The 22403-nt window shown below is 59.1% G+C and overlaps 1 protein-coding gene across 2 annotated transcripts in view; it reads left to right on the top strand.

Moving 5' to 3' along the window:
* The first annotated feature begins 3189 nt into the window (after positions 1-3189).
* The window catches only part of LOC132380579 (semaphorin-3F-like), a 52306-nt gene continuing 33092 nt past the window's right edge, over positions 3190-22403 (top strand). Inside the window, exons 1-4 of one of the 2 annotated variants that reach the window (XM_059949496.1) lie at positions 3190-3829; positions 4226-4288; positions 4426-4545; positions 20527-20620. In XM_059949496.1, coding sequence (XP_059805479.1) covers positions 4268-4288; positions 4426-4545; positions 20527-20620 — 235 coding nt within the window. In that variant the 5' untranslated portion in view covers positions 3190-3829; positions 4226-4267. The remainder of the gene's footprint in view (positions 3830-4225; positions 4289-4425; positions 4546-20526; positions 20621-22403) is intronic. The other variant, XM_059949495.1, reaches the window with a different exon arrangement.

Genomic DNA, 22403 nt, shown 5'->3' on the forward strand with positions numbered 1-22403 from the left:
AAGGACATGCCCTGGGTGCTGGAGGTCCTTAATAATTGACGCTGCCTTTCTGAGACACCACTCTCTAAAGATGTCCTGGGTACTTTGTAGGCTAGTACCCAAGATGGAACTGACTAGATTTACAACCTCCTGCAGCTTCTTTCGGTCCTGTGCAGTAGCCCCTCCACACCAGACAGTGACGGAGCCTGTCAGAATGCTCTCCATGGTACAATTATAGACGTTTTTGAGAGTATTTGTTGATATGCCAAATTGCTTCAAGTTCCTAATAAAGTATAGCTGCTGTCTTGCCTTCTTTATGACTACATCGATATGTTGGGTTAGATCCTCAGAGATTTTGTCAGTCTGGAACTTGAAGCTGCTCACTCTCTCCACTGCTGATCGCTCTGTGAGGATTGGTATGTGTTCCTTCGTCTTACCCAAGTCCACAATCAGCTCTTTTGTCTCACTGACGTTGAGTGCCAGGTTGTTGCTGCGACACCACCCCACTAGTTGGCATATCTCGCTCCTGTACGCCCTCTCGTCACCACCTGAGATTCTCCCAATGATGGTTGTATTGTCAGCAAATTCATAGGTGGTATTTAGGCTGTACCTAGCCGCACAGTCATGTGTGTAGAGAGAGTAGAGCAGTGGGCTCACACACACCCCTGAGGTGCACCAGTGTTGATCGTCAGCAAGGAGGATATGTTATCACCAATCCGCACAGACTGTGGTCTTCTGGTTAGGAAGTCGAGGATCCAATTACAGAGGGTGAGGGTGAGAGGGTGGGGAGGGAAACAGAGGAGGTCAGTTCCCAGAAGCTGGAGGAATTGATGCTCGTGCCAGCGGGTTGGATGCGACACAAAAAATTACCAGGTCACAGTAAGAAATGTATTAAAAATAAAAAAAATCATACAGAAATAGTGAGATACTGTTCATGAACCATTCAGAAATCTGCTGGTGGAGGGGAAGAATTGTTGAGTGTGTGTCTCCTTTCTGATGGTAGCAATGGGACGAGGTGAGGAGGGTCCGTAGTGAAGGTGTCCTGGGTGAGGAGGGTCCGTAGCGAAGGTGTCCTGGGTGAGGAGGGTCCGTAGGGAAGGTGTCCTGGGTGAGGAGGGTCCGTAGTGATGGTGTCCTGGGTGAGGAGGGTCCGTAGCGAAGGTGTCCTGGGTGAGGTTGGTCCGTAGTGAAGGTGTCCTGGGTGAGGAGGGTCCGTAGGGAAGGTGTCCTGGGTGAGGAGGGTCCGTAGTGAAGGTGTCCTGGGTGAGGAGGGTCCGTAGTGAAGGTGTCCTGGGTGAGGAGGGTCTGTAGGGAAGGTGTCCTGGGTGAGGAGGGTCCGTAGTGATGGTGTCCTGGGTGAGGAGGGTCCGTAGCGAAGGTGTCCTGGGTGAGGAGGGTCCGTAGCGATGGTGTCCTGGGTGAGGAGGGTCCGTAGGGAAGGTGTCCTGGGTGAGGAGGGTCCATAGGGAAGGTGTCCTGGGTGAGGAGGGTCTGTAGGGAAGGTGTCCTGGGTGAGGAGGGTCCGTAGTGAAGGTGTCCTGGGTGAGGAGGGTCTGTAGGGAAGGTGTCCTGGGTGAGGAGGGTCTGTAGGGAAGGTGTCCTGGGTGAGGAGGGTCCGTAGCGAAGGTGTCCTGGGTGAGGATGGTCTGTAGGGAAGGTGTCCTGGGTGAGGAGGGTCTGTAGGGAAGGTGTCCTGGGGGCTGGGGGAGGCCAGTGCCTGTGATGGAGCCGGCTGAGTTGACAACTTTCTGACCCTGTGCAGTGGCCCCTCCACCCCAGACGTTCAGAATGCTCTCCCCGGTACGCCTGTAAAAGTCTGCTGGAGCCTTTGGTGACCTGCCCGACCTCTTCGAGCCCCTGATGCTGAGATACGTCACAGGGCGTACGCTGGGACGCGTGATCGGCGGCGTGACCCGGGGTCATCGGGCGTTTTGGGTCAGACCCTGTCACCCAGGCGGGGTTGACCAGGCCCCAGCTCGTGTCCCGGCAGCGTCGGCCCGCGGGTCACACCGCCTGATCTGTAGCCATCCGGAGACTCTGTGACGGTCCATTCTTTGCGGACCCCAAAACGCCAGGGAGAGGGTCGGTCCTGCAGAGCGAGCGGCCAGCCCACCTCGTTAGGCTCACCCCCTGCCTCTGGCACTGCTCTACCAGCTCCTGGTATTTGTTCTTCTCAATCTGGTCCTTCCTGTCACTTCTGCCATGACCATCTCCTTCAAGGTCTTCTCAATGGAGCGTTTGCCTTCTTTGTGACCGGATGGCTGGGGGGAGGACAGGACGGGACGGGAAGGAGCTGATACCGTGGGGGTTACCCGTGCACTAGTCACTGTGGGAGGGAGCAGAGAGACTTTGTCTTGATTATCCTGGGAGGGCAAACCGGGGCATTGTGGCCGTACCGGAGGAAGGGTTGGCCGGTGAATGGCAGGGGTGGGGGCTGTTTCTGGGGGATGGGGAGGGAGGGGTTAACACAGAAACCCTCGCTGAGGGAGTAGGTCATTGGATGGGAGAGCAGGAAGCCAGGAGTAGGATAGCTGCCCCTGGCTGACCTTTGGGATGGGGAGCTGCAGGAGGTTGTAAATCTAGTCAGTTCCATCTTGGGTACGAGCCTACAAAGTATCCGGGACATCTTTAGGGAGCAGAGGGAGGAAGAATAGAAGGGAGGAGGGAGGGAGAGGGACAGGAAGCAAGGGTGAAGAGAGGAAAAGAAAGGAGGGTGTGAGATAGGGAGAGAGCAAGTGGGTGAGGGAGATGGTGAGGGGGAGAGAGGAAGGGTGAAAGGTGAAGAAAAAAGGGGAGGGAGCAAGTGAGGGAGGGAGGGGAGAGAGAGGGAAAGATGGAGAGAGTAATCTGAGAAGGAGATAAAGGGAGTGACAGAGGCAGGGGGAGAGAGGGAGGGATAGGTGGATTCGAGGGGTGTGAAATAAATGAAGTGAGAGACAAGCTGGAGGGGGGGAGGAGGACGGAGGGAGAGGGAAAGGAAAGGAGGGTGGGCGGGGGAATTAGAGACAGCACAGAGAGACCAGGCCTGACTGTGTAAGGGGGGGGCAGCACTCAGTCCAGTGCTGGGATGCCAGGGAGGGGCAGGGGTAAAGGGGAGATGGAGGGCGGATTCGGTTCCGTGCTGGGATGCCAGGGAGGGTGCAGGGTGATGGGAGGGGGCAGTGGTCTCGTGCTGAGGGGGGGGAATGCAGAGAATGGCAGGCTGCCGGCTGTACATCAGAGAGCCCAGCAGGGGGGCTGGGTGACGTCAGGGCCGGGGGTGGCTGGCAGCCCAGCTCCAGTCGCCTGGCGTCTGCTAGATCAGTGGCTGAGGCCCTTTCATCTCCCCTGGGTCACCCACCCTCCCGTCCCAGACTGGGATCACTCTCTCCTCCCATCCTCACTCCTTCTGTCCTTCCCTCCTCCTCTCTTCCTCATTCCTTCCCTCCCTCCTCTCTTTCCTCACTCACTCCCTTCCCTCACTCTTCGTCTTTCCTTCCCTCCTTCTCTCCTTCCCTTTCTCTCCTTGTCCCTCACTCTCTCCTTTCCCTTCTCCCTCTCCTTTTGCCTCCTCACCCCCTCTCTCCTCGGCCCTTCCCAACGCCACTCCCTGCCCACAGCCGCTGGCACAGTGAGGTGGATTCTCACCACCTCTCCCTCGCTCCCTCCCCCCGAGACTGACGACTCTCTCGTTGACCCCCTCCTCCAGAGCTGGTCCAGAGCGGGACAGCGCGACCCCTGAACTTCCTGCTGGACAGTGGTGGCTTCCATCTGCTGCACCCTCGACCCGGACCAGGAGCGTCTGTACGTGGGTGCCCGTGACTACCTGCTTGCACTCGACCTCCAGAACATCAATCGGGAGCCCCTCCTTGTGAGTACTGGGGCGTGTCGGGACACCTTTCCCCATTACCTGTTGTGTGTCGGGACTCTCCCCGCTTGCCAGGGTGGAGTTAGTCCACGTACTCCACATCCACCACTTTACCTCCCCCTCGGTAACTCCCAAACCCGCCCCTTTCTCCCACTGAGGGCGGGGGAGTGCCCCACCCGTAAGCTCCTCTCCCTCGACACGGACCCTAGTGAGGTGGAGTCAAACCCAACGGAGGGATTGGTGGGTAACAAGTCAGACAAATCTCTGGGAAGCGGGAATGGTAACACCCCCCCCACCCTGCCATCCCATCGCACTCTTGGTGGGCCAGCACGGCCTCGATGGAGCGAGCAGCATCTGGCTGGACTGTGTTGTGTCTAACGCATGTGCTTCGTCCCACAGATACACTGGCCGGCGCCTGCATTCCGACAGGATGAGTGCCGGATGGCCGGGAAAGGCAGGGATGTGAGTATCAAAATTCCCGGGCGGAGGAAGATGGGTGAGGGGAGGGCAGAGGCTGGAGGCTCACGGGTTCAATGTAACATCTCTCTAACATCCCTCACTCTCTCTCCACCCCTCCCCTCCCTCTCTCACTCTCCCAGGATGAATGTTCCAACTTTGTGCGCCTGATCGAACCGTGGAATCGCACCCACCTCTACGTCTGTGGCACCGGCGCCTTCCATCCGGTCTGTAGCTTCGTGTACAGGGGCTGGCGGTCTGAGGTAGGCCCTCCCCGTCAGTGTGCCCCCTCCCTCCCCTACACCCCTCCCCGTCAATGTGCCCCCTCCCTCCCCTACACCCTCCCCGTCAATGTGCCCCCTCCCCGTCAATGTCCCCTCCCTCCCCTACACCCTCCCCATAAAGGTGCCCCCTCCCTCCCCTACACCCTCCCCATCAGTGTGCCCCCTCCCTCCCCTACACCCCTCCCCGTCAGTGTGCCCCCTCCCTCCCCTACACCCTCCCCATCAGTGTGCCCCCTCCCTCCCCTACACCCTCCCCGTCAATGTCCCCTCCCTCCCCTACACCTCCCTGTCAAGGTGCCCCCTCCCTCCCCTACACCCCTCCCCGTCAGTGTGCCCCCTCCCTCCCCTACACCCTCCCCATCAGTGTGCCCCCTCCCTCCCCTACACCCTCCCCGTCAATGTGCCCCCTCACCGTCAATGTCCCCTCCCTCCCCTACACCTGCCCCATCTCTGTGACCCCCTCACTGTCAATGTGACCCCTCCCTCCCCTATACCCCTCCCCGTCAGGGTGACCCCTCCCCGTCAATGTGCCCCCTCCCTCCCCTACACCCTCCCCGTCAATGTGCCCCCTCCCCGTCAATGTCCCCTCCCTCCCCTACACCCCTCCCCGTCAAGGTGCCCCCTCCCCGTCAGTGTGCCCCCTCCCCGTCAATGTGTCCTCTCCCTCCCCTACACCTCCTCGTCAAGGTGCCCCCTCCCCGTCAAGGTGCCCCCTCCCCGTCAATGTCCCCTCCCTCCCCTACACCCCTCCCCATCAAGGTGCCCCCTCCCCGTCAATGTCCCCTCCCTCCCCTACACCCTCCCCGTCAATGTGCCCCCTCCCCGTCAATGTCCCCTCCCTCCCCTACACCCTCCCCGTCAATGTGCCCCCTCCCCGTCAATGTCCCCTCCCTCCCCTACACCCCTCCCTGTCAATGTGCCTCCTCCCCATCAATGTGCCCCCTCCCTCCCCTACACCCCTCCCCGTCAATGTGCCCCCTCCCCGTCAGTGTGCCCCCTCCCTCCCCTACACCCCTCCCTGTCAATGTGCCTCCTCCCCGTCAATGTGCCCCCTCCCTCCCCTACACCCCTCCCCGTCAATGTGACACCTCCCTCCCCTACACCCCTCCCCGTCAATGTGACACCTCCCTCCCCTACACCCTAACCGTCAAGGTGCCCCCTCCCCGTCAATGTCCCCTCCCTCCCCTACACCCTCCCCGTCAATGTGCCCCCTCCCCGTCAATGTCCCCTCCCTCCCCTACACCCTCCCCGTCAATGTGCCCCCTCCCCGTCAATGTCCCCTCCCTCCCCTACACCCCTCCCTGTCAATGTGCCCCCTCCCTCCCCTACACCCCTCCCCGTCAATGTGACCCCTCCCTCCCCTACACCCCTCCCTGTCAATGTGACCCCTCCCTGTCAATGTGACCCCTCCCTCCCTTACACCCCTCCCCGTCAATGTGCCTCCTCCCGTCAATGTGCCCCCTCCCTCCCCTACACCCCTCCCCGTCAATGTGCCCCCTCCCCGTCAATGTCCCCTCCCTTCCCTACACCCCTCCCCGTCAATGTGCCCCCTCCCCGTCAATGTCCCCTCCCTCCCCTACACCCTCCCCGTCAATGTGCCCCCCTCCCCGTCAATGTCCCCTCCCTCCCCTACACCCCTCCCTGTCAATGTGCCTCCTCCCCATCAATGTGCCCCCTCCCTCCCCATACACCCCTCCCTGTCAATGTGCCTCCTCCCCGTCAATGTGCCCCCTCCCTCCCCTACACCCCTCCCCGTCAATGTGACACCTCCCTCCCCTACACCCCCTCCCCGTCAATGTGCCCCCTCCCTCCCCTACACCCTCCCCGTCAATGTGACACCGTCCTCCCCTACACCCTAACCGTCAAGGTGCCCCCTCCCCGTCAATGTCCCCTCCCTCCCCTACACCCTCCCCGTCAATGTGCCCCCTCCCCGTCAATGTCCCCTCCCTCCCCTACACCCTCCCCGTCAATGTGCCCCCTCCCGTCAATGTCCCTCCCTCCCCCTACACCCCTCCCTGTCAATGTGCCCCCTCCCTCCCCTACACCCCCTCCCCGTCAATGTGCCCCCTCCCCGTCAATGTGACCCCTCCCTCCCCTACACCCCCTCCCCGTCAATGTGACCCCTCCCTGTCAATGTGACCCCTCCCTCCCTTACACCCCTCCCCGTCAATGTGCCTCCTCCCGTCAATGTGCCCCCTCCCTCCCCTACACCCCTCCCCGTCAATGTGCCCCCTCCCCGTCAATGTCCCCCTCCCTTTCCCTACACCCCTCCCCGTCAATGTGCCCCCTCCCGTCAATGTCCCCTCCCTCCCCTACACCTCCCCGTCAAGGTGCCCCCTCCCTCCCCTACACCCTCCCCGTCAATGTGCCCCCTCCCCCGTCAATGACCCCTCCGTCCCCCTACACCCCTCCCCGTCAAGGTGCCCCCTCCCCGTCAGTGTGCCCCCTCCCTCCCCTACACCTGCCCCATCTCTGTGACCCCCTCCCTGTCAATGTGGACCCCTCCCTCCCCTACACCCCTCCCCGTCAATGTTCCCTCCCTGCCCCTACACCCTCCCCGTCATGTGCCCCCTCCCCGTCATGTCCCCTCTCCTCCGCTACACCCCTCCCTGTCAATGTGCCTCCCTCCCCCATCAATGTGCCCCCTCCCTCCCCTACACCCCTCCCCGTCAATGTGACACCCTCCCTCCCCTACAACCCTCCCCGTCAATGTGCCCCCTCCCCGTCAATGTACCCCCTCCCCGGTCAATGTGACCCCTCCTCCCCTACACCCCCTCCCCGTCAATGTGCCCCCTCCCCGTCAATGTACCCCCTCCCCGTCAATGTGACCCCTCCCCTCCCTTACAACCCACCCCCGGCAGTGTGCCCCCTCCCTCCCCTACACCCCTCCCTGTCAATGTGCCTCCTCCCCGTCAATGTGCCCCCTCCCTCCCCTACACCCCTCCCCGTCAATGTGACACCTCCCTCCCCTACACCCCTCCCCGTCAATGTGACACCTCCCTCCCCTACACCCTAACCGTCAAGGTGCCCCCTCCCCGTCAATGTCCCCTCCCTCCCCTACACCCTCCCCGTCAATGTGCCCCCTCCCCGTCAATGTCCCCTCCCTCCCCTACACCCTCCCCGTCAATGTGCCCCCTCCCCGTCAATGTCCCTCCCTCCCCTACACCCCTCCCTGTCAATGTGCCCCCTCCCTCCCCTACACCCCTCCCCGTCAATGTGACCCCTCCTCCCCTACACCCCTCCCTGTCAATGTGACCCCTCCCTGTCAATGTGACCCCTCCCTCCCTTACACCCCTCCCCGTCAATGTGCCTCCTCCGTCAATGTGCCCCCTCCCTCCCCTACACCCCTCCCCGTCAATGTGCCCCCTCCCCGTCAATGTCCCCTCCCTTCCCTACACCCCTCCCCGTCAATGTGCCCCCTCCCCGTCAATGTCCCCTCCCTCCCCTACACCCTCCCCGTCAATGTGCCCCCTCCCCGTCAATGTCCCCTCCCTCCCCTACACCCCTCCCTGTCAATGTGCCTCCTCCCCATCAATGTGCCCCCTCCCTCCCCTACACCCCTCCCTGTCAATGTGCCTCCTCCCCGTCAATGTGCCCCCTCCCTCCCCTACACCCCTCCCCGTCAATGTGACACCTCCCTCCCCTACACCCCTCCCCGTCAATGTGCCCCCTCCCTCCCCTACACCCTCCCCGTCAATGTGACACCTCCCTCCCCCCTACACCCTAACCGTCAAGGTGCCCCCTCCCCGTCAATGTCCCCTCCCTCCCCTACACCCTCCCCGTCAATGTGCCCCCTCCCCGTCAATGTCCCCTCCCTCCCCTACACCCTCCCCGTCAATGTGCCCCCTCCCCGTCAATGTCCCCTCCCTCCCCTACACCCCTCCCTGTCAATGTGCCCCCTCCCTCCCCTACACCCCTCCCCGTCAATGTGCCCCCTCCCCGTCAATGTGACCCCTCCCTCCCCCTACACCCCTCCCCGTCAATGTGACCCCCTCCCTGTCAATGTGGACCCCTCCCTCCCTTACACCCCTCCCCGTCAATGTGCCTCCTCCCGTCAATGTGCCCCCCTCCCTCCCCTACACCCCTCCCCGTCAATGTGCCCCCTCCCCGTCAATGTCCCCTCCCTTCCTACACCCCTCCCCGTCAATGTGCCCCCTCCCCGTCAATGTCCCCTCCCTCCCCTACACCTCCCCGTCAAGGTGCCCCCTCCCTCCCCTACACCCTCCCCGTCAATGTGCCCCCTCCCCGTCAATGACCCCTCCGTCCCCTACACCCCTCCCCGTCAAGGTGCCCCCTCCCCGTCAGTGTGCCCCCTCCCTCCCCTACACCTGCCCCATCTCTGTGACCCCCTCCCTGTCAATGTGACCCCTCCTCCCCTACACCCCTCCCCGTCAATGTTCCCTCCCTCCCCTACACCCTCCCCGTCAATGTGCCCCCTCCCCGTCAATGTCCCCTCCCTCCCCTACACCCCTCCCTGTCAATGTGCCTCCTCCCCATCAATGTGCCCCCTCCCTCCCCTACACCCCTCCCCGTCAATGTGACACCTCCCTCCCCTACACCCTCCCCGTCAATGTGCCCCCTCCCCGTCAATGTACCCCCTCCCGTCAATGTGACCCCTCCCTCCCTTACAACCCACCCCGTCAATGTGACCCCTCCCTGTCAATGTGACCCCTCCCTCCCCTACACCCTCCCCGTCAATGTCCCCTCCCTCCCTACACCCTCCCCATCAATGTGACCCCTCCCTCCCCTACACCCCTCCCCGTCAATGTGACCCCTCCCTGTCAATGTGACCCCTCCCTCCCCTACACCCCTCCCTGTCTCTGTGACCCCCTCCCTCCCCTACACCCCTCCCTGTCGATGTGACCCCTCCCTCCCCTACACCCTCCCCGTCAATGTGAACCCTCCCTCCCCTACACCCCTCCCCCGGTCAATGTGACCCCTCCCTCCCCTACACCCCTCCCTGTCTCTGTGACCCCCTCCCTCCCCTACACCCCTCCCTGTCGATGTGACCCCTCCCTCCCCTACACCCTCCCCGTCAATGTGAACCCTCCCTCCCCTACACCCCTCCCCGTCAGTGACCCCTCCCTCCCCTACACCCCTCCCTGTTCTCTGTGACCCCTCCCTCCCCTACACCCTCCCCGTCAATGTGACCCCTCCCTCCCCTACACCCCCCCCGTCAATGTACCCCCTCCCTCCCCCTACACCCCTCCCATCAATGTGCCCCCTCCCTCCCCTACACCCCTCCCCGTCAATGTGACCCCTCCCTCCCTACACCCCTCCCCTTCAATGTGACCCCTCCCTCCCCTACACCCCTCCCCGTCAATGTTCCTCCTCCCTCTCCTACACCCTCCCGTCAATGTGCCCCCTCCCTCCCCTACACCCTCCCCGTCAATGTGACCCCCTCCCTCCCCTACACCCCTCCCCGTCAATGTGACCCCTCTCCCCTACACCCGCCCCATCTGTGACACCCTCCCTGTCGATATGACCCCTCCCTCCCCTACACCCTCCCCGTCAATGTGACCGCTCCCCGTCAGTGTGCCTCCTCCCCGTCAATGTGACCCCTCCCTCCCCTACACCCCTCCCCCTTCAATGTGACCCCTCCCTGTCAATGTGACCCCTCCCTCCCCTACACCCCTCCCCGTCAATGTGACCCTCTCCCCTACACCCGCCCCATCTCTGTGACCCCCTCCCTGTCGATGTGACCCCTCCCTCCCCTACACCCTCCCCATCAATGTGCCCCCTCCCTCCCCTACACCCCTCCCCGTCAATGTGCCCCACCCTGTCAATTTGACCACTCCCCGTCAGTGTGCCCCCTCCCCGTCAATGTGACCCCTCCCTCCCCTACACCCCTCCCTGTCTCTGTGACCCCTCCCTCCCCTACACCCTCCCCGTCATGTGACCCCCCTCCCTCCCCTACACCCCTCCCTGTGTGACCCCCTCCCTCCCCTACACCCTCCCCGTCAATGTGCCCCCTCCCTCCCCTACACCCTCCCCGTCAATGTTCCTCCTCCCTCTCCTACAACCCTCCCCGTCAATGTGCCCCCTCCCTCCCCTACACCCCTCCCCGTCAATGTGCCCCCACCCTGTCAATTTGACCACTCCCCGTCAGTGTGCCCCCTCCCCGTCAATGTGACCCCTCACTCCCCTACACCCCTCCCCGTCAATGTGACCCCCCCCCTCCCCTACACCCCTCCCTGCCTCCTTATCCCAATATACGTATACACGGCTGTGACGGTGAGAGGGAAGTTAGACAGAACCGTTTCCCACTGTAGGGGTATCAAGGTCAGAAGGTGAGAGTGAGGAAGTTCAAAGGGGTCCTGAGGGGTGAGTGTTTTGTACAGAGAGTGGTGATGTCTGGATGCCGTTTACAGAGGTGCTGGCGGAATTGGATACAATTGGGTTATTAGGTACATGCAAATATCTAATCAGCCAATCACGTGGCAGCAACTCAGTGCATAAAAGCATGCTGACACGGTCAAGAGGTTCAGTTGTTGTTCAGACCAAACACCAGAACGGGGAAGAAATGTGATCTGAGTGACTTTGACTGTTGGTGCCAGACGGGGTGGTTTGAGTATTTCAGAAACTGCTGATCTCCCGGGATTTTCACACACAACAGTTTCGAGAGTTTACAGAGAATGGGGTGAAGAACAGAGAACATCCAGAGCGGCCACTTCTGTGGGTGAGAACGTCTCGTTAACGAGGGAGGGCGGAGGAGAATGGCCAGACTGGTTCAAGCTGACAGCAACTCAAATGACCACATATGTGGTGTGCAGAAGAGCACAACACATCAAACCTTGGAGTGCACAGGCTCCAGCAGCAGGAGACCACGGACAAAGTGGCCATTGAGAGTCTACTGACTGCATTAGGAGCACTTAGACAGAGACTTGAATAGACAAGGTGCAGAAGAATACAGTCCTAACCCGGGCAAATGAGACTGGTGTAGAAGGGCTGAAAGGCCTTTTCCGTGGTCAGTATCGAACCCCCTCTTTAATGTAAGTGCCTTGAAAGCAGTTCAGAGTTAAAGATTAGTTTCATTTGGTTCACATGTCCATTGCCATGGTAGTGTAGCATTGAGGGTCTCGGGTCATGTCGGAGTTCAGAGTTCAATTCCGGTGCTGCCCTGTAAGGAGTTTTGTTTTCTGCAAGGGTTTTCCCAGTTTCCAAAGGGAGGTGAACTGGTCCTTGTAAATTGTACCATGGTGAGGTTGGGGTGAATCGGGCTTTGCTCCGGGTGGGGGAGGTGTGGCTCAAAGACCCGGGAGGACGTACGCCGCCCCGAATCGCTAAAAAGACCAAAACATACCGTGAACTGCGCCGTTCCCGTCGGTGACCGGCAGGCGCCAGCGTAGCACCCCCATTACTTACTGACCCGTACGTCTTCGGGAGGCGGGAGGGAACCAACGCATTCACGGGGCAGAATGAACAGACTCCTTTTGAAGTCGGGTCGCTGGAAGGGGTATACTAGACCCCCGGAATGGGTGGGTACTGTAAACCCCAAAAGGGGCTTTCCTAGACCCCCGGAATGGGTGGGTACTGTAAACCCCAAAAGGGGCTTTCCTAGACCCCCGGAATGGGTGGTTACTGTAAACCCCAAAAGGGGCTTTCCTAGACCCCTGGAATGGGTGGGTACTCCAAACCCCAGAAGGGGCTTTCCTAGACCCCTGGAATGGGTGGGTACTGTAAACCCCAGAAGGGGCTTTCCTAGACCCCTGGAATGGGTGGGTACTGTAAACCCCAGAAGGGGTTTACTAGACCCCTGGAATGGGTGGGTACTCTAAACTCCAGAAGGGGCTTTCCTAGGCCCCTGGAATGGGTGGGTACTCTAAACCCCAGAAGGGGCTTTCCTAGACCCCTGGAATGAGTGGGTACTCTAAACCCCAGAAGGGGCTTTCCTAGACCCCCGGAATGGGTGGGTACTCCAAACCCCAGAAGGGGCTTTCCTAGACCCCTGGAATGGGTGGGTACTCCAAACCCCAGAAGGGGCTTTCCTAGACCCCTGGAATGGGTGGGTACTCCAAACACCAGAAGGGGTTTACTAGACCCCTGGAATGGGTGGGTACTCTAAACCCCAGAAGGGGCTTTCCTAGACCCCTGGAATGGGTGGGTACTGTAAACCCCGAAGGGGCTTTCCTAGACCCCCGGAATGGGTGGGTACTCCAAACCCCAGAAGGGGCTTTCCTGGACCCTTGGAATGGGTGGGTACTCTAAACCCCAGAAGGGGCTTTCCTAGACCCCCGGAATGGGTGGGTACTCCAAACCCCAGAAGGGGCTTTCCTAGACCCCTGGAATGGGTGGGTACTCTAAACCCCAGAAGGGGCTTTCCTAGACCCCTGGAATGGGTGGGTTCTGTAAACCCCAGAAGGGGCTTTCCTAGACCCCCGGAATGGGTGGGTACTCCAAACCCCAGAAGGGGTTTACTAGACCCCTGGAATGGGTGGGTACTGTAAACCCCTAAGGGGCTTTCCTAGACCCCCGGAATGGGTGGGTACTCCAAACCCCAGAAGGGGCTTTCCTAGACCCCTGGAATGGGTGGGTTCTGTAAACCCCAGAAGGGGCTTTCCTAGACCCCTGGAATGGGTGGGTACTCTAAACCCCAGAAGGGGCTTTCCTAGACCCCTGGAGTGGGTGGGTACTGTAAACCCCGAAGGGGCTTTCCTAGACCCCCGGAATGGGTGGGTACTCCAAACCCCAGAAGGGGCTTTCCTAGACCCCTGGAATGGGTGGTTTCTGTAAACCCCAGAAGGGGCTTTCCTAGACCCCTGGAATGGGTGGGTACTCTAAACCCCAGAAGGGGTTTACTAGACCCCTGGAATGGGTGGGTACTCTAAACCCCAGAAGGGGCTTTCCTAGACCCCTGGAATGGGTGGGTACTGTAAACCCCGAAGGGGCTTTCCTAGACCCCCGGAATGGGTGGGTACTCCAAACCCCAGAAGGGGCTTTCCTAGACCCCTGGAATGGGTGGTTTCTGTAAACCCCAGAAGGGGCTTTCCTAGACCCCTGGAATGGGTGGGTACTCTAAACCCCAGAAGGGGCTTTCCTGGACCCTTGGAATGGGTGGGTACTCTAAACCCCAGAAGGGGCTTTCCTAGACCCCCGGAATGGGTGGGTACTCTAAACCCCAGAAGGGGCTTTCCTAGACCCCTGGAATGGGTGGGTACTGTAAACCCCAGAAGGGGCTTTCCTAGACCCCTGGAATGGGTGGGTACTCTAAACCCCAGAAGGGGCTTTCCTAGACCCCCGGAATGGGTGGGTACTCCAAACCCCAGAAGGGGCTTTCCTAGACCCCTGGAATGGTGGGTTGTCCTATGAGAAAGGCTCTGACAGACCGGGCTCATAGCCACTGGGGAACACGAGAGTGGAAATTGATTTAATGTGACGTATGCCGGGATCCAATGTCGAAGCTTCACGAGGCGCGGGCGGGGCCTCACTGTGAGCAGTTTTCGGCCCTTTATGTAAGAAAGGATGTGCTGACGTCGGAGAGGGTTCAGAAGAGGTTTGTGAGAGTGAGAGTGTTAGATGGCTCTGGGCCTGGACTCACTGGAATTCAGAAGAATGAGAGGGGTCTCACTGAAAGCTATTGAACGCTGAAGGGCCTCGATAGAGAGGAGGCAGAGAGGGTGTTTCCTTTAGTGGAGGAGCCTAGAACCAGAGGGACGTTCCTTTAGAGTTGAGGTGAGGAATTTCCGTAGCCCGTGAATGGAGTATCTGTGGAATTCGTTGCTATGGACGGCTGTGGAGGCCAAGTCACTGGGTTTATTTAAGGCGGAGGTTGACAGATATTTGGTAGGTCGGGGCGTGAAGGGATACGGGGAGATTGGGGCTGAGAGGAAAATCGGATCAGCCACGATGAAATGGCCGCACAGACTCGATGGGCGAAATGGCCCAATCCTGCGTCTCTGTCGTCTAGAATCATATGGAATCGTCATTTCATATAGCAAGGTTGCACAAAGGGGCTTGGGAGTCCTTGTGCAGGGTCCGCTAAAGGTTAATTTGCAGGTTGAGGCCGTGGTGAGGAAAGCAAATGCAATGTTAGTATTCCTTCAGGCTACTTGGAAGCTCATGATAAAACAGGCCAAAGTCGGGAAAGTTAGCCAGAGAAGTCTGTTGGAATTCTTTGAAGAAACAACAGGCAGGTTGTTAGGCAAAGGAGAGTCAGTGGATGTTGTGTGATTGGATTTGCTGAAGGACACGAGGCTGCTTAACAAGATAGTGCAGGAAAGACGCTGGCATGGATAGAAGATGGTAGCAGGCAACGGGGGGGGGGGGGGGGGGAATAGAGGGGGGCTTTTCTGTTCGGCTGCCAGTGACTCAGGGTCCCCTTTTCATGTCAATGATTTGGACGACAGAAGTGTTGGCTTTGTGGCCAGATTTGGAAGCAGTACCAAGATAGGTGGAGGGACAGGTAGTTCTGAGGAAGAAGAGAGGCTACGGAAGGACTTGGACAAACTAGGAGAATGGGCACAGAACTGGCTGATGGGATACATTGTTGTGCAGTGTATGGCCGTGCATTTCGGTATAAGCAATGAAGGCACAGACTGTTTTCTAAATGGGGGAGAAAATTCAAAAATCAGAGTTGCAAAGGGACTTGGGAGTCTGTGTGCAGGGTTCCCTGAAGGTTAAATTGCAGGTGGTGAGGAAGGCGAATACCACGTCAGCTTTCATTTTGAGAGGACGAGAATATAAAAGCAAGGATGTTGTGCTGAGGCTTCACAAGGCCCTGGCCAGGACGCACTTGGAATATTCTGAGCAGTCTGGGGCCCCTGGTCAAAGACATTGGAGAGGGTCCAGAGGAGGTTTACAAGAATGGTCCCAGGGATGAAAGGGTTAACGGCGGAGAGCTCTGGGCCTGTACTTAATGGAGTTTAGAAGAATGGGGGGGGGGGGTGTGGGGATCTCATTGAAACTTATCAAATATCAAAAGGATGTTTCCTATGGCCGGAGAATCTAAGGCCAGAGGACACAGACTCAGAATAGAGGGATGTCCATTTGGAACAGAGATGAGAAGGAGTTTCTCTAGCCAGAGGGTGGAGAATCTGTGGAATTCATTGCCACAGACGACTGTGGAGGCCGAGTCACTGGGTGTAGTTAAAACAGAGATGGCAGGATTCTTGATTAGTCAGAGTGCCAAAGTTTATGGGGAGAAGGCAGGAGAATGGGGTTGAGGAGGATACTAAATCAGCCACGGTGGAATGGCGGAACAGACTGGATGGGCTGAATGGCCACATTGTGCTCCTATGTCTTATGGTGTTAAGTTTGCTGATGATATCACCATATCTCAAATGACGAAGAGCCCGGGTCAGGATTTCCCCCAACATCAATGAAACAGAAGAGCTGGATATTGATTTCAGGAGGGGGGGTGGGGTGCACACACTCCTGTCTGCATCAACGGTTGAGAGCTTCACGTTCCCTGGACTGAACATGGTCAATAGCCCGACCACGTCGAAGTCACCAACGCTCAGGAGGTGAAAGAAATTCGGCACTCCCCCCACCCCCCCCCCACCCCCACCGATCTTTACCGAAGCCCCGCAGAAAGCATCTGATCTGGACGCACCACAGCTCGGCCCGGCAACTGCTCCGCCCGGGACCGCAGAGAGTTGCGGACACGGCTCAGCACATCACGGAAACCAGTGTCCCCGCTCTTGTTTCGTTAAAGATCTTTGTCAAGGCTGTGACACCATCAAGTCAGTCATTTACTGTGGAAACAGGCTTTGCGGCCTACCTGGTCCGTGCAGGCCAAGACTGAGCATAAGGGTGATGGACTGAAAACATGTCCCAAGGGATGTGCGCGCTCGCGCGTGCGTTTGTGTGTGGAGAAGTTGTTTTATTTCGCTCTGAGAGGATCTGGAATGAGGGGTCTCCCTGCAAAAATTAGGTGGCGATGAGGTGACGTAGAGGCTGGTGTTATGTTGTGACGGCGCTGGCTGGCGACCCGGGTTCAATTCCCGCCGGGTTTGTGCTTTCTCCCTGTAACTACGTGGGTTTCCTCTGGCTGCTCGGGTTTCCTCCTGCAGTCCCGTGTACACGGCTTTGCAGGCACACTATGTTGGCGCCCAAAGTTTGGCGACACTTGACACCAGCACATCCCTGGAGTGTTTTTCTCTTTGCGGTGGGTCAGAGCCAGGTTTAATATTGGCAGCATATGTCGTGAAATTTGTTGTTGTGCAGTGCAGTATAATTCAATACATGATAATAAAATCTGTAAATTACAGTAAGAAGTGAGTATATAATAAAAATAATTAAAATAAATAGTGAAAAAAACAAAGATAAAGCAGTGAAGTAGTGTTCGAGGGTTCAAAGTCCATTCAGAAATCAGATGGCAGAGAGGAAAAAGCTGTTCCTGAATCGTTGAGTGTGCGCCTTCAGGCCCCTGTACCTCCTCGCTGATGGACGCAACGAGAGGAGGGGTCTTCAGGCCCCTGTACCTCCTCCCTGATGGAAGCAACGAGAGGAGGGGTCTTCAGGCCCCTGTACCTCCTCGCTGATGGACGCAACGAGAGGAGGGGTCTTCAGGCCCCTGTACCTCCTCCCTGATGGAAGCAACGAGAGGAGGGGTCTTCAGGCCCCTGTACCTCCTCCCTGATGGAAGCAACGAGAGGAGGGGTCTTCAGGCCCCTGTACCTCCTCGCTGATGGACGCAACGAGAGGAGGGGTCTTCAGGCCCCTGTACCTCCTCGCTGATGGAAGCAACGAGAGGAGGGGTCTTCAGGCCCCTGTACCTCCTCCCTGAAGGAAGCAACGAGAGGAGGGGTCTTCAGGCCCCTGTACCTCCTCCCTGATGGAAGCAACGAGAGGAGGGGTCTTCAGGCCCCTGTACCTCCTCCCTGATGGAAGCAACGAGAGGAGGGGTCTTCAGGCCCCTGTACCTCCTCCCTGATGGAAGCAACGAGAGGAGGGGTCTTCAGGCCCCTGTACCTCCTCGCTGATGGACGCAACGAGAGGAGGGGTCTTCAGGCCCCTGTACCTCCTCCCTGATGGAAGCAACGAGAGGAGGGGTCTTCAGGCCCCTGTACCTCCTCCCTGAAGGAAGCAACGAGAGGAGGGGTCTTCAGGCCCCTGTACCTCCTCCCTGATGGAAGCAACGAGAGGAGGGGTCTTCAGGCCCCTGTACCTCCTCCCTGATGGAAGCAACGAGAGGAGGGGTCTTCAGGCCCCTGTACCTCCTCCCTGATGGAAGCAACGAGAGGAGGGGTCTTCAGGCCCCTGTACCTCCTCGCTGATGGACGCAACGAGAGGAGGGGTCTTCAGGCCCCTGTACCTCCTCGCTGATGGAAGCAACGAGAGGAGGGGTCTTCAGGCCCCTGTACCTCCTCCCTGAAGGAAGCAACGAGAGGAGGGGTCTTCAGGCCCCTGTACCTCCTCGCTGATGGACGCAATGAGAGGAGGGGTCTTCAGGCCCCTGTACCTCCTCGCTGATGGAAGCAACGAGAGGAGGGGTCTTCAGGCCCCTGTACCTCCTCCCTGATGGAAGCAACGAGAGGAGGGGTCTTCAGGGCCCTGTACCTCCTCGCTGATGGACGCAACGAGAGGAGGGGTCTTCAGGCCCCTGTACCTCCTCGCTGATGGAAGCAATGAGAGGAGGGGTCTTCAGGCCCCTGTACCTCCTCCCTGATGGAAGCAACGAGAGGAGGGGTCTTCAGGCCCCTGTACCTCCTCCCTGATGGTAGCAACGAGAGGAGGGGTCTTCAGGCCCCTGTACCTCCTCCCTGATGGAAGCAACGAGAGGAGGGGTCTTCAGGCCCCTGTACCTCCTCCCATGGAAGCAACGAGAGGAGGGGTCTTCAGGCCCCTGTACCTCCTCCCTGATGGAAGCAACGAGAGGAGGGGTCTTCAGGCCCCTGTACTTCCTCCCTGATGGAAGCAACGAGAGGAGGGGTCTTCAGGCCCCTGTACCTCCTCCCTGATGGAAGCAACGAGAGGAGGGGTCTTCAGGCCCCTGTACCTCCTCCCTGATGGAAGCAATGAGAGGAGGGCATCTCCTGGGTCCTTAACGATGGACGCTGCCTTTTCGAGGCATCCCTCCCTGAAGATGTCCTGGATACTATGGAGGCCAGCGCCCACGATGGAGCTGACTAAGTTTACAACTCTCCGCAGCTTATTTCTATCCCGTGCAGTGCTCCCCCACCACACCCCCATACCAGGCAGTGATGCAGCCAGTCAGAATGCTCCCCAGGGTACATCTGTAGAAATTTGTGAGTTCCTTTGGCGACATCCCAAATCTCCTCAGACCCCTGATGGAATAAAGCCGCTGTAGTAGCTGCATTGATACGCTGGGCCCAGAACAGATCCTCAGAGATATCGATACCCGGGAAATTAAAACTGCCTCTGAGGACGGGTGTGTGTTCCTTTGTCTTGCCCTTTCTGAAGTCCACAATCAGTCCTGTGGTCTCACTGGCGATGAGTGCAAAGTTGTTGCTGCGACACCCCTCAATCAGCTGATCTACCTCGCTCCTGTACGTATGACAAATAAAGCTGATCTTTTCTGCTTCCTCGGCATCCACATCACTGAGGACCTCACCTTACACACCGGCTGTGGCACAACAGCGCCTCTTTCACCTCAGACGGTTCAGCCCCCAGATCCCGAGAACTTTCTCCAGGGGCACAACTGTGAGCATCCCGACCGGCTGCATCACTGCCTGGTACGGGAGCTGTTCCTCCCTCAATCGCAGGACTCTGCAGAGAGTGGTGCGGACAGCCCAGCGCATCTGTAGTTCTGAACTTCCCACTGTTCAGGACACTTACAGGGCCCGAAGGATCATTGGGGACCCGAGTCACCCCAACCACAATCTATTCCAGCTGCTACCGTCCGGGAAACGGTACCGCAGCATAAAAGCCAGGACCAACAGGCTCCGGGGCAGCTTCTTCCACCAGGCCGTCAGACTGATGATTTGAGTGTTCTATTTATTATAAAATATTATAAATCACTATGATTGCACACGGCAAATTTCGATGGAGAGGCAACATGAAGATTTTTACTCTTCATTTATGTGAAGGATGTAAGAAATAGAGTCAATTCAATCCGCTTTAAACGTTCCCCGTACCCATCAGTAGACACGTGAGTGTAATTGTGTGTTCCGGCTCGTTGGTTTGAGTGGCCTTTCACTGCGCTGGAACTGTGAATAGAAAGTCTTTTTGCTGGTCTCTGCAATGTTGGAAAGCGGGCCCTTGAGACTGTCAGAGCTGTGGTGGGTGGGGAGAGCAATCCCAGTAAGACCCTGAGCCATGGGAGCAGAATCAGGCCATTTGGCCCATCATGGCTGATTTATCATCGCCCTCGACCCGGTTCTCCTGCCTTCTCACCGTAACCTTTGACCCTGGCGAATCAAGAACCAGGATGAAACCTCTGCTTTAAATAGACCCAGCGACAACGTCTGCCTATGGCAGTGAATTCCACAGACCCACCATCCTCCGGCTCAATAATTCCTCCTCACATCCATTCTAAATGGGCGTCCCTCCACTGTGAGGCTGTGTCCTCTGGCCCTCAACTCCCCCACGACAGGAAACGCCCTCTCCACATCCACCCTGTCGACTTGCGATTTTTTTTTTAGGTTTCAGCGAGCTATCCGCCCTCATCCTTCTAATCTCCAGTGAGTACAGGCCCAGAGCCAGCAAAAGCTCCTCCCGTGTTAACTCTTCCATTCCCGGAATCGTTCTCTGGAACCCCCTCTGGGCCCTCGCCAACGTCAACACCTCGTTCGAGGGGTGAAGATTGGGAAAGTGCAAACTGAGATTGAAATTGGATCGACAAGCCATCTTTTTTTGGGGGAGGAAGGATTGCGGAGGGGGTGAAGACTGCTGGATTTAATGTCTGTCTGAGGAGAAGCTGGGGCTTTCTCTGGGCGTGACTGTTTACATAGGTTTTTCTGTATTTTAACTTCGTCCCCCCTCCCGTGCCGACCGGTTCCCAGAAACTTTGCCCTGGAACCCTGGTGAGCTGACGGCTTCCCATGTGTCCTTTTCCAGGAATACATCTTCCGCATGGTCACCGGCAGGACGGAATCCGGGAAAGGGAAGTGTCCGTTCGACCCCCGGGATGAGAGTATGGCCGCGCTAGTCAGTGAGTGAGGCTGGGGAGTGCATCGGTGGGAGGGAGGGGACAGATCACCATACTATAGGATGGATGGCGAGGGGGGGAATGAGGAGGGTTGGGTGGTGGGGAAGGCGCCACGCTATGGGGAAGGTCACAAGGGGGGAGGAGCGGTGAGGGAGGATGCCATGCTGTGGAAGGGGCAGTGGGGGGAGGTGGTGTGGCAAGGAGGGAGCACCACCCCATGGCAGAAATAGTAAGGAGGGGTAATGGAGAGGAGCGAGGGGCAATGAGGAGGGGTAGAGGGGGAGGAGGGAGGGGCGGTGAGAAGGAGTAGTGTTGGTGAGGAGGGAGGGGTGGTGGGGAGGGGTAGAGGGGAGGAGGGAGGGGCAGTGAAGAGGGGTAGTGTTGGTGAGGAGGGAGGGGCGATGGGGAGGGGTAGTTGGTGAGGAGGGAGGGGCGGTGGGGAGGGGTAGTGTTGGAGAGGAGGGAGGGGCGGTGGGGAGGGGTAGTGTTGGTGAGGAGGGAGGGGCGGTGGGGAGGGGTAGTGTTGGTGAGGAGGGAGGAGAGGTGGGGAGGGGTAGTGTTGGTGAGGAGGGAGGAGAGGTGGGGAGGGGTAGTGTTGGTGAAGAGGGAGGGGCGGTGGGGAGGGGTAGTGTTGGTGAGGAGGGAGGGGCGGTGGGGAGGGGTAGTGTTGGTGAGGAGGGAGGAGGTGGGGAGGGGTAGTTGGTGAGGAGGGAGGGGCGGTGGGGAGGGGTAGTGTTGGAGAGGAGGGAGGGGCGGTGGGGAGGGGTAGTGTTGGTGAGGAGGGAGGAGAGGTGGGGAGGGGTAGTGTTGGTGAGGAGGGAGGAGAGGTGGGGAGGGGTAGTTTTGGTGAAGAGGGAGGGATGGTGGGGAGGGGTAGTGTTGGTGAGGAGGGAGGGGCGGTGGGGAGGGGTAGAGATGGGGAGGAGGGAGGGTTGGTGAGGAGGGAGAGATGGGGAGGAGGTAGGGGCAGTGAAGAGGGGTAGTGTTGGTGAGGAGGGAGGGGCAGTGAGGAGGGGTAGAGTTGGTGAGGAGGGAGGGGCAGTGGGGAGGGGTAGTGTTGGTGAGGAGGGAAGGGGGAGGGGTAGAGATGGAGAGGAGGGAGGGGCGGTGGGGGAGGGGTAGTGTTGGTGAGGAGGGAGGGGCGGTGGGGAGGGGTAGAGATGGGGAGGAGGAAGGGAGAGTTGGGGAGGAGGGAGGGGCGGTGAGGAGGGGTAGTGTTGGTGAGGAGGGAAGGGGGAGGGGTAGAGATGGAGAGGAGGGAGGGGCGGTGGGGGAGGGGTAGTGTTGGTGAGGAGGGAGGGGCGGTGGGGAGGGGTAGAGATGGAGAGGAGGGAGGGGCGGGGGAGGGGTAGAGATGGAGAGGAGGGAGGGGCGGTGGGGAGGGGTCGAGATGGAAAGGAGGGAGGGGCGGTGGGGAGGGGAAGTGTTGGTGAGGAGGGAGGGGCGGTGGGGAGGGATAGAGGGAGAGGAGGGAGGGGCGGTGGGGAGGGGTAGTGTTGGTGAGGAGGGAGGGGCGGTGGGGAGGGATAGAGGGAGAGGAGGGAGGGGCGGTGGGGAGGGGTAGTGTTGGTGAGGAGGGAGGGGCGGTCGGGAGGGATAGAGGGAGAGGAGGGAGGGGCGGTGGGGAGGGATAGAGGGAGAGGAGGGAGGGGCGGTGCGGAGGGGTAGTGTTGGTGAGGAGGGAGGGGCGGTCGGGAGGGATAGAGGGAGAGGAGGGAGGGGCGGTGGGGAGGGGTAGAGATGGAGAGGAGGGAGGGGCGGTGGGGAGGGGTAGAGGGAGAGGAGG

The sequence above is a fragment of the Hypanus sabinus genome, chromosome 24 (genome assembly GCF_030144855.1).
Source record: "Hypanus sabinus isolate sHypSab1 chromosome 24, sHypSab1.hap1, whole genome shotgun sequence".
Lineage (NCBI taxonomy): Eukaryota > Metazoa > Chordata > Chondrichthyes > Myliobatiformes > Dasyatidae > Hypanus > Hypanus sabinus.